The following is a 12,302-nucleotide window of genomic DNA, read 5'->3' as shown; positions in this document are numbered from 1 at the left end:
ATGTCTGACAAACACTGCCTTGGTGGCTTCTTATGGGTGTTCCGAATTTTCTATGTCAAGATAAAAACGTACCTTCAACTTATCTCACAGCGCATTTGTGCAATGTCTGGGAATGGACAGTCAACCTAGCCCATGGCCAATCAGCACGTCTGCAATGCCTTTTGGTCACAGCAAACGACTGACGGGCGTTCCCTTAGTCGTGTCCGACGAACGTTCCATGTCATCAACATACGAGATCAATCTTCCAATTGTTATGTCCTTCATAAGTCAATAGATCTGTTCAATCAGGCCCATATGCCCTTTATCATGGGAATTGAGAGTCTTTGTGTTGATCTAAAGACTGCAACCCTTCCCGGATAGGAAGAATGATTTTTTTTCGTCATTTATTTACAATTTGGATTGTTCTTACGATAATATTGACCTAATGCTTTGACTTTGACACAAGTAGTTGCAGTTAGTTAATAGGTTGGCTCCTTTACATTGAAGTTTTATGGAACCATATAGCCCTACGCCTGCTTACGGAACAGTTCAATTCTGATCATAAAAGGTGTTTCCAGGTGCGGGTAGAATTATTTTCTAACTCCATAAATCTACAATTCAGACCTACTAAAATGGTTAGGCATTGGAGTCTAGGCTAAGGAAGGATGAGGATCTACTTCCCATTACTAACTTAGCCTAGCCTAAGTGGTTGAGTTCTTAGCCTAGCCTAGCTAGTTTAAACCTACCGTCACCAACTTAGCCTGCCCTAAGTGGTTGAGTTCTTAGACAAACCTAGCTAGTTCGAACCTGTCCCTACGACTTAGCGTAGTCTAAGGGGTTGATTCCTAGGCCTAGCCTAGCTAGTTCAAACCTGTCTTTACCATCCTGGCCTAGCAAAGTGTTGGGGTTCTTAGCCTAGCCTAGCCTAGCTGGTTCGAGCTTATTTTTATCAGATGTGCTCTTCAATATCCCAAAACATCTTCTTCTGCTTTATGACTTCTGCAAGAGGAAGATTTTCCCATTCTTTAAGAGTTTGGGATCGGGTTAGGTTAGCTTGGGTACAGTTCCTAACTTAGCCTACCGTTATATATCCAAGTAACCAGACCAGTACTGTATCTCAATATCCTAGTTGTTCTGGTCTCTGCAGGAGTTAAGATCTGTCTTTAGCACAGAGCTATGTTGCTCTGGAATCACCATGGTGGTTCCTTAGTCAAAAAGTGGGCGAAGTCCATCATCATAGAACATCTCCTTTGATGAGCAGCGTACTGAACATAGATCCTCATAGGGGATCACTTCATAGGACATCTCTTTTTGGAAATGCACTTTCCTTTGGCAGCGCTAGGACATCTTCTCTGTCTGTAATCCAATTCCTTTGACAGTGCACAAGTTGACAGTAGGATATTTAGAACTTATCTACATATAGCCTATTATCATAGAACATCCCCTTGAGTTATCCTGTTGTTTCCTCTGTCTACTAGGAGAAGACCCATGTTAGACCTCTTTGCTACACAGTTCAACAGGAAGCTAGAGGTCTACTGTTCATGGTCTCAGATCTGTTCGTTTGGGCGTAGGACTCCCTTCTGCATACTGGGAACAACCTGGGAGGTTACACATTTCCTCTGATCTGCCTGTTCCGTCATGTCCTGAACAGAGTACAGGCAGTTCCCAGTTTATGATGGTTGCTGCTTACTACGCTCTGAGTTTATGGCGCTTTTCAGTTATATTCATCAGAAATTATCTGCAGATTTACAATTCTTGTTCCAGGGTTATTATGCTTACGACGCCGATCCGACTGAAGAAATAGGACTCCAAAAAAGGCAAAATAATCAATATTTGAAGTTTTTTTATGAAAAGCACAATAAAAATGCACTTCATATAGTTATCAATACACCCAAAGCATTAAAACCAAGTTTTCTTAGGATTTTTGATGATTTTCAATGATGTCTCTGCTTACGACACGTCTGAAGAACAGTAACCCTGTTGTTAACTGGGGAATGCTTGTAATGAGTACCAAATTCTTAGGATGACCTTAGTAGTGATTATATATTACATATCAGTTTAGTCAGAGTTATTTCATTTTTATTGTTCTTATTTTCTGCATTGTCAAAATATGGTGGATGTCCAATGTATGGGCAGCATATGGTTGAATTTAGAAGGCATCTATTGATGTATTTAAGTTGTGTTGTGGTGTCAGTGGGTAGATTGCACATTTGTGTTCGAAAGGAAAGATTAGGCTAGGAAAATATTCAAAAGTAGCTCCTTGTGGCCCCAAGCTGAGTGGCCAAGAGAGATTCCACCTTAGCACAACCTTCTCCACCAGTCTCTTGTGGAGAGATACCACCAATCAGTAGGATATTTATCTCTTCAAGTCTGGAGACTGTCCCTTATCTCTTTCGAGCGAGAGAGCTTTCTTGCGGAGCAACAACTCAGATGTAAGGCTACTTCAGAGGATTTTCATCAGCTGTTTAGAAGATGGAGCCTTCTGCTGCTGTGATTGGCGCCATTGAACAGATTTCTCTCCACTCAAGAGTTTCTGCTCAGTAGCTAAAAATCTTCTGGATTTTTTTCTCAGAACAAAGGAAATTCTTTCTTTTCATACTGGCAACGGCTAGAGGGCTGTTTTGTGATTAGTTCTTCATCTGAAGATGTATACATTACTTTGCCCTGGGAATTCTTATGTGGTTCAAGAGCTTGAGCAGTCTTGTTCACCTAGGAAACTCAGACCTCCTACTTGGGTTCTTACTCTGATACTGAGTAGTTTCAAGCAAGCTGCATTCAAGCCCGTGTGTCAATCGTCTTACAGGAAACTGACTTTGTAAACGGTTTTCCTTCTGACCTTGGCTTCCTCAGAAGAGTTGGAGAGCTTCATGGTCAGGATTATGACATAAACTCTCAAGGGGTTGGAGTCAGTAGCTTTTGTATTTGCTATGGAATTTGTGGCTAAGACCCAGATTCCCTCAGTGCACAATGATAGATTTGCCTCCTTTTCCATTCCTTATGGGGTGGAGTTTGTTATCGGCAACCTTCAAGAGTTTCTGCTTTGTTCATACGCAAACAAACCTTCGGTCTTAACAATAGGATACGTAATTTCTACCGCCTAGCTGGATCTGGTTAAAATGCAAATGAAAGCAAGGAATCTTGTGAGATCTGGCAACGCGTGCGTATATTGGGTGAAGAGTGGTCAAAGACCACACACCTACGCCACTGCGTCTGTCTTTTTCTTAACTGCGTGGACGAGAGTTGTGGTTGACTTCTCTCGGCCTTTACCCGGTTCATTGCCCGTTTCGATTGTGTTTAGTGTGTGTGTGGGGCTGTTATTATGGCTTTTTCTGCTCCTTCTTGGCCTTGTCAACATGTGTGCCCCAGAACTCCAGGTTTTCTGTGTTCTCGTTTTTTGGCTTCGGCTGCGACCGACCCCCACATCACATATAGTAGGTGCCGCTCTAATGTTTGTACAATAACAAATCCTTGCATGGAATGCCGTGCATGACCTAAAGAGCAGTGAAAGTCATTTTATAGCAAGAGAGAGCATCGGAGAGTTTCTACTCTTCCTTCATGGGAAGGTTTTTCTTCTCTTCCTGATGCTTGGTCTCTTGCTATGCACACACCCAATAGTAGTGGTGTGCCTTTCTTCCCTTCCTTTTCTTCCATCGATTTGTCATTGGAAGTATCAGGAGGCCCTCAGGCTAATTTTTGTAATGTCGCCCATTCTTCTTCGGGATTTAATTTGATTCCCGGGAAGGGGGAGGCTTTTTCATCATTCTCATTTATTCCAGAGTCAGAAGCGTCCAAGATGGTGGCGATTTGGAAGACGCTTGGGCTGTCAAAGCACTGCATTGTGATCTGAAGGGCCTGGCACCCAGAGGTTAGGTGTCATAGACTTTATGTTAACACCAGCCAGGCCAAGGAAGATGTGTCCTAGAATACCCTTTCATTTAACTACATGGCAAGCCTACTCTTAAGTGTCAAGTTCTATCACCACTTCAGTGCATGCAGAAACACGTGACACCAGAGGAATAAGTTCTTCCCTGGCATTAAGAAGAACTTATCTGTTCATAGGATTTTGAGTGCTAGTTTCTGACTGTGTCAAACCACTTACACTTTCTTCTACCTGAAGGATGTTGCCAACAAGTGTAACTCATCCAGTGTTCCTGGCAAGACAGTTTGTATCGTGCATAAGATGATTGTGTGGAGTAGGGAATGAGTGAGATGACTGGTCTCTTTTCTTTCCTTTTTCTTCTTTCTTCATACCTACGATGGTTTAAAGAATATACATATACGCTGGAACTGGCTTGATGCAGGTGAGCGTTGCAGCCTTACTGTTACAGTCCTTTTTATGTTCCATACAACATACAAATCTGCTTCTCAGTAGCTTAACTCCTCTCTTCAGCTAGGGGAGTGATGAGTGGTGACAAACCCATTTCTTGTGGCTAACATGGTTTGTTGCTTGAAGATATAGTCCTTTTTGACTTCAGTATATGCAGTGAATCTGGACGTGTTTCATTGTATTTAAACTCAGTGAAATAGGTGTTAGATATCCACATATTTAACATCTCGAAGGCTTAGGTCCTCTTCTTTAGAATTCTCATTTCTAAGAAGAATGGTCAGGTGTGAACCTCCAGTCAGTTCAGGATTCTCATACCTCCCTCCAAGTCTGAGTCTGTATTATTGTTAAGACTGAAGGTTTGTTCTGTGTATGAACAAATGACAAATTTTTAATTAATTTGTATTTTTCGGAGCTAACAAACTTTAGGTCTTAACATTGACTGCCCACCTTTAGCCACCCCTCTCTTGTTTCATCCTGGGTCAGAAGAAAGACTGTTGCATCACTAGGTTCAAGCTTGGTCTCTGATTCGCTTCCACCTCAGCTATGTATCGGATGCCAGATGCCACAGATTCCTTGCTGGTTTCCAGCTGGTGCCAGAATATTTACCCCAATGTTAAGACCTCTGGTTTGTTAGCTATGACTTACAGCACCATAATGGCACTGTTAATGGGGCCCCTAAGTGCTATTTATTTGCATTATGATACTTTGGGTTACAGCTATTTTTGGCTAATGGCACACCCCCGAGGATAGAACCCCTGCTGTAAACCCGGGACTACCTTATATGAATTAGATAATTTTAAGTGTATGTTAACAGTTTTAATAAAGAAATGCTCTGAAGCTTCACAAGGAATGTGAGTAACATACTTTACACTGTTATCATAATAATAGTTTTCACATCTGTTTTTCACTTTATGAAGATAGACATGAAATAAATTGTTTCTAACCTGTTCTGTCCTAAGCTTTATGTCTGACTTCCTGGTCCAGGCATTTATATATTGCTTTTCTACATGATTTTCTGGGCTTTCTTGTGAGACTTTGCACCTCATATAAAATGTTACTTTTATGACTTAACTGTTCCTATCCCTTTCTCACCTCTTAGCTAAAACATCTCAGTCTTTAAGATCTTAGACATGAACATCCTGGATGAATTTTATTTTACAAATTTACCTTAACAGGAGTGACAGCAATCCCACCAGAGGAGCTGGATTTTCCAAGCACAATGACTGACATCGATTATGACACTTGGATGCTCAGTGGTTCATCAGTGATGCGTGATGGTGCCACCATCATGAACAACTACCGATGTGACCTTGACTCTCTTGCCGTAGGGACGCGTGTTGGGATGATGAGACACTCAGATGGTTCTCTCCATTACTATGTCAATGGAGAGGATCAGGGAACAGCTTGTGAAAATCTTCCACCAGGTAATTCACCCTTTTTATTCTCTTGGGTATTTCGTTTGAATTGAAACAAGAATTTTGATTAGTGATAAAAGTGCTGTTCAGTTTGAACATGTCTTCATACTAAAAGGTTTTGGAGGCTTGAAATTAGTAGTCATATTAAACCTTTGATGTTGGTTATAATTGCAGTGGTATGTGGGAAGGACAGAATTGTTTTGGCGTGCTTTCCAGTTAAATATTTTCCTCACATGAAGTAAGAAACAAGTTATTAAAAGTGACATCGATTCATGCTTAAAGAGGGGCTCATGTAGTTACATTCCTTGAGTGATTTTCTTTGGAATTCATTTATCCTATTGTCATCAGTTTAGGGACAGCTGCTCACACTATGGTATTTGATCCTTGCTCTTTAAGTGCTGCTTGTTTTTTCACTTGGAATATGGTGATTTAGTTGTAGTTTTTAAAAAAATAACATTTTTGTTGACAGCATTGATCATTTTGGTAAATGCAGAGATAACTGATCACTGTAGGAAATTAAATTATAGCAAGTGTTTATTTGGAAAATTATGGAAATAGAATTACATATCGGTATTTAGTTTGGAAACTGCACGTGACAACTGTAGAAGTAGGTAGGTCTAGGCAATTTTATTTTTTTTAACAGTTGGCAAGCTTTAAGAAGGAAGTCATAGACAATGCAGTTGTCGTTAGGGGAAGTAATTAGTATTAGAGTACGTAATAGTGTTATGTTTTTCCAATTAAAGCAGAAGTGCTTTTGAGAAGGTCTTAGAGGAATGGTGTTACATTATTCCAATTGAAGCAGAGGTGCTTTTCAGAAGGTTGTAGGTTATGGATTTTGTAGATTATTGCAGGTGTTGGCAAATGCAAAATTTTTTTCAGTTTTTATCTCATAAAGTGTTGTGAAGTAGTAGCTAATGATGATACAGGCAGCCCGCGGTTACCGTCGCCATCGGTTAGCAGCGTTTTGGTTTTACGGCGCTTGTTAAATACACAGTGGTCCCCCTGTATTCGCGGGGTATGTGTACCAGACCCCCCCCCCCCCCCCACCCCCCCCCCCCCCCCCCCCCCCCCCCCCCCCCCCCCCGCCCCCCCCCCCCCCCCCCCCCCCCCCCCCCCCCCCCCCCCCCACCCCCCCCCCCCCCCCCCCATGAATAGTTAGAACCCGCGAATGTTTGGAACCCCTATAAAAATGCTAAAAACAGCCTATTTTGTTTGTTAAAACTCAAGAAAAACCCACTAAAAATGTTTGTACTTGGTTGTTTTAATAGTTTTATCACAAAAAGTGCATTTTATGATGAAATTGATTAAAAAAAAACTAGGAATTTGTGGATATTTCTCATAGAAAAATACCGCAAATGTGCGAATTTTCCGCGAATAATGCGGGGAAACTTTCCAGAGAGAATTCTGCGAATGTGTGAGTCTGCGAATCCGGAGAACGCGAATACAGGGGTTCACTGTATTCATAACTGGGTTTTACATTCTTTAGGGTTTATAGCACCAATGTCTGGTTATCAGTTAATTGGGCTAGGTGCCGAGGCCACCTCATAAAATACAAACATAACGAATATATATGTAGCCTTGTATTACTGTTTGTGTTATAAAATACAAACAAACCAATCATGTTTTGTTTTGGAAAAATCAGCTGAGGGCTGAGGTCAGATTATTTCGCCATATTTAAAGATTATTTTGCTGTATTTAACTCAATTCAGAGCAATGTTCTTGCTTCTATTTAGCATAAATTAGTGTTTAGAAACTCTATTTGTATGTGACAAGGTTATTTTTCTTTATATGAAGTGTTTTTAAGTTGAAAATTGACATAAATACGTGAATTAGACTTAGTTATTTATTTTCGTTACTGGATGGCACTGTTGTCTGGTTATCAGTACATATTTCGGTACTTGCCAAAGCACTGAGAGACCCTCATAAAATACAAAGATAATGAATATACATCTTTTCCTTGGCTCTTCTAAAAAGTTATGTTTTACTTCATTGTATCAATAATACTGTATTTTCGTCTCATATTACTATATATATATATAGTATTATAAAATTCAAACATAACGATCAAAGTTTTGGTTTGAAAAACTCAGGTGAGGGCAGAGGCAGGGTTATTTTGCCTATTAACTTGATCCAGAGCAATTTTCTTGCTTCTATTTAGCTTAAATAGTAGATTATTTTTTGGTATATGAAGGGCTTTTAAGTTGAAATATGACTTAAATATGTACGTCTTGTGAACTCCATTGTTATTTTTTTCGTTAATGGATGATGTTGGGAGCATGTCGTTTTGTGTAAAAAAAAAAAACTGATTACATTCGTTATTTTGATCGTATTTCATAATAATATGATATTTACGTGTTTATCTGTTATCGGCATGAAAACGACAGTACGTAAAATGTGTTCTTTCAAGGCCAGTATTTTTTTATTTAAATACTTTTTTCTCCAATATTATTTGCAGCAGAGTTGCATCCATGTTGGTGATGCATGATGATTTAAAGTCATTAGCAGTGTGAACATTTTGTTTTCTGAGTTTCAGCTACAACTGCAGCTTAAATTTAGTAGTACTATATTTCCTTGCCAATATTTTCTCCATATCAAAATGATTAAGTCCTGTTCTACTTAATTAACATCATGTGTATCATAACTACGGTAATTTTTTACTATCGTACAATGACTGAAATGCTAGAAAAACATTGTTGTTATCAGATTCGTTTCGGTTGTTGTAGCAGAACAGCTGTTATCGTTCAGTTGTTCATGGCTGCAGCGTTTAAGCAACAATTATAACGGTAGTGACAATACTTTTATCATTCTCATTTGCTTTTCTAGCTGATCTAACTGAAGATATGATAAATAAAGAGATGGAGGAAACGTTAGCAGTTTGAAAAAGCTCTCTCTCTCTCTCTCTCTCTCTCTCTCTCTCTCTCTCTATCTTTTCGGTCTACTTATCTCGTCTGCGCTCGCTCGTCTCTCTCTCTCTCTCTCTCTCTCTCTCTCTCTCTCTCTCTCTCTCTCTCTCTCTCTTACTAGGCCAAGATTTATCAGTAAGTTCATTGAATCTGACATTAAAAATTTGTATTACTACCAGGCAGACCACAGTAAATGATTAGGCATTAAAGAGTTATTACATATTAGGGCAAAATATCTGGCCATGACACTGTCTAAGCCCTAAGGCATAGTTAACGTGTCTAGGGCACCGTAAGGTGGATTGTGACGTCCTTAGACTTTTGAATTTCGATTTGAGGTGAATTTTGCTTGCTTAGTGTCGGGCCCCAGGAACGGAACCCCTGCCATTAACCGGGAGCTGCTTGTACTGAAATTCTATACAAGTTTTTCATGCTGCAATTTGATGGGGTTTACATATAAAAATTGCATTCTAAAGATTGTTTTTTATAAAATATAGTAAGAAATTATGAATAGAAAAATCAGCCTACATTTGCAGTACTGTATTTTCATATGAAGTTGACCTAGGAACGGAACCCCTGCCATTAACCGGGGGCTGCTTGTACTGAAATTCTATACAAGTTTTTCATGCTGCAATTTGATGGGGTTTACATATAAAAATTGCATTCTAAAGATTGTTTTTTATAAAATATAGTAAGAAATTATGAATAGAAAAATCAGCCTACATTTGCAGTACTGTATTTTCATATGAAGTTGAATAATTTTCAAAAGCCTCTGAAGTATGCAGAATGTTCAGTATTTTGTGACTTAAAAATTTACTTAACATTTTTACCTAAGATCAGTCAATATGCATAGGTAGTATTGTGACGACAATGTAGTGTGGAATTTCTGTATACTCATATCTTTGCTGATTATTCACTCTTTCCCAATTTTTTGGGTGGATTTGCAGGACGTGAGTTCATGGAACCAGGCTGTTAAGTTAGGTTTGACTTCCTTTTATGAATTTTGGATAGTACTTAGAGTGAAACTAATGAATTCTGGATACAGCTACAGTATTAGAATCGCTTTCTTTGATTTGAAGAATAAGTAGTGAATGTCATCATGGTGTGCTTGGAAAAATCAGATAGTTTCACGTGTACTACTCTTGAAAAATTAAGGTTTTTGAAAAATTAAGGTTTTAATGAAAAATAGTAGTGCATTTGCTTGTCAGTATCGTATCTGGAGTTGAATTTTGCCAAGTTTAATGTTCTTTGTCTATCTATTTTGCTTGGTTTGATATTTTCTATCCATCAAAAACCATTGGTACTTCATTATTTGGAACCTCATTACTGACCACTTTCCTAAAGGCAGTAATGTAGTTTTGCCTCATTTGGAATTTGCATTGTACAGTATTACAGTAGTTAGGGTTATATAGTATCTCACAAAATGTAATAACTCCATTTGCCTCTTGTTTGAAGACATAGTGTACAGCAAAGTGCTATTGAAAATGTTTATTAGTCATGTATGTTGCAGTACATTTTTATGTAGATTAGTAGTGTTTTATATCAGGAAGAAATAGAGCAGCCTGATATTGTGAATAGATTTAACTTTTGTGATGGTGTTATTTATTTTTTTTAATGGCCGTTTTGGTCTCTTGGTTTTTATGGTGTAACTTGGTCTTAAATATTAAGTCTAGAAAAGTTGAGATTTCTAAATCCAAATTTTTTTTTCGATAACCATTGGCTTAAATTTAGTTGCTTGAATGTTGTGTCCAAATTAACCTTGTTATTTTGTTGTTATCTTTGTTATTTTTTATCTTTTGTTGCATATTTTGTGTATTTCTTTTTATTTGTGATTATACTGAAAAGTTTTCTCATCAGAAAATTGTCGTTGAAGCAAGATTGATTTACATACAGAGTTGCTTTGGTATGAGATTATAGAATTGACAAATTTAATGAGAATATTGTTTTCATTTAAGAATTTTCAAAATGCTTCAAGTTTAAATCTTCATCCAAGCCCATATTATGATGATAACTGACTATTTTTTATCGTATTTCCTTTGCTTGGTGTTAAGAAAATAGATTTAGCATGGTCAGAGGACCATAAACCTGTAGTAGTCAAGAAAAAATTATAGAAGATTTTATCTGTAACTAAAACAATAAAATTGAAAACGTTAAAATACTAACCACAGATACTAAATGAAATGGAAATAATAATAACTGTAAATGGATGCATACCAATATTATTAATAGTTTTCATAGACAAATTAATGCATAAATATATTAGTAAATAGTTGACCCTTTCGCTTATGACCCTTCTGTACAATTACACATGTGGGAAATGGCAGTGACTCGATGAGTAAGCGTAAAAATGGTTTTACTATACATTTTTGTTCAAAGACACCTAGCTCTGGCAATTTTCAAGGTATATAGATCACTTAATTTTGTTTCAATAGCTTGAAAGAATTCCCCTAAAATAACTTTTATATTGCTGGAATAATTAACAAACTTACTACAACATACAAGAAAATTTTTCACTTTCCTTCCAAGAAAAGTAATAGTCCCTATGCGATAAATTTAAAAAACTGTCTATTTTTTTTTTTTTTCTCAAAGACACGTGTATCTGACAATTTTTAAGGTAGACTGCTCAGTTTTATGTCAATTGGCAGCTGAATGATTGCTTTATACAATGGCATAAAAAGGTCCCCAAAGTAAGATTATGTAGGTGAAATAAAGATTATAATTTATGAGATAAGGGAAAGTTTTGCACTTTGCTCCCCCAAAAATTAGCCAAAAGAACTTTGTTCATATACAAAACAAACCTTCGGTCTTAACATTAGGATAAATACTCAGCTCCAGCTGGAAACAGGTAAAGTTTAAAATAATTGTCTACGCAAGGGACTATTGGCATCTGTGCATGGTCACGAGACATGTGGAGCCACCCACATACCTCTCTTCATCCCCTTTAGTTATTTTCTTACCGCCTTTAAGAGAGGACGTGCTTTGCCTCCGTCCTTTTAAAGCTGGTTTAGTTTGACCCCTGTTGTTTTGAAATTGTTGTTTGGAATTCCCGGGCATGTGAATATGAAGCCTTCCCATGCTTCGAGACTTCTTGGATATCATAAGCAGATAAACGCCCGCATATTTTCTTCAACGATTTCGACGTCGAGGTACTCATCGTGTAGTAAGTCGTAGGTGCAGAAACTCTTAAGGTACTGTTAATTTGTTGCCTGTGCATTGGAATATCACATATTCATATGGATTGCCTGTAAATCCAAAGATTGGGTGTATCAGGATATGTTTTGGGAAGTAATTATGACTAATTGTGCTCCTTTTCCTGTGGGGACAGGTGTGCATCGCCATCTTGTTTTCGTTCCAGATACGTAGGCAGGGATGATGCAGGTGTGCGGTTGGCGTTAGGCTTATCAGGAGAACCAACCCAAGAAGGACAGTTGGTTTGCTATATAACGTCTAGATGCCATCCAGGGTTCCACGAGATGGATGTCCCTTTTATCCTGATATGCACTGAATGGTGGTCGGATGCGTCGCCATCTGTAAAGAAGCAGATAGTGCAACACGGCAGCCTTTAATGTCAGGTTGCTATGCCTACGAGAATAACAACAACAGCCTTGCACTTCTTATAGAGTGCTGGCTTCGCATTAGAGATGCTCAGTGATGTCATAAACATGGCGCCTGCCATGACAT

General features: G+C 38.4%; 1 protein-coding gene across 1 annotated transcript in view; it reads left to right on the top strand.

Annotated features, from left to right (window-relative positions):
• Positions 1–12,302, top strand: part of LOC135200161 (neuralized-like protein 4) — a 304,677-nt gene that overhangs the window by 173,630 nt on the left and 118,745 nt on the right. Inside the window, exon 14 of the mRNA XM_064228519.1 lies at positions 5,482–5,730. Coding sequence (XP_064084589.1) covers positions 5,482–5,730 — 249 coding nt within the window. The remainder of the gene's footprint in view (positions 1–5,481; positions 5,731–12,302) is intronic.

The sequence above is a fragment of the Macrobrachium nipponense genome, chromosome 26 (assembly GCF_015104395.2).
Source record: "Macrobrachium nipponense isolate FS-2020 chromosome 26, ASM1510439v2, whole genome shotgun sequence".
Taxonomy (NCBI): Eukaryota; Metazoa; Arthropoda; class Malacostraca; order Decapoda; family Palaemonidae; genus Macrobrachium; species Macrobrachium nipponense.
This window is presented reverse-complemented; position numbering and strand designations above follow the sequence as displayed.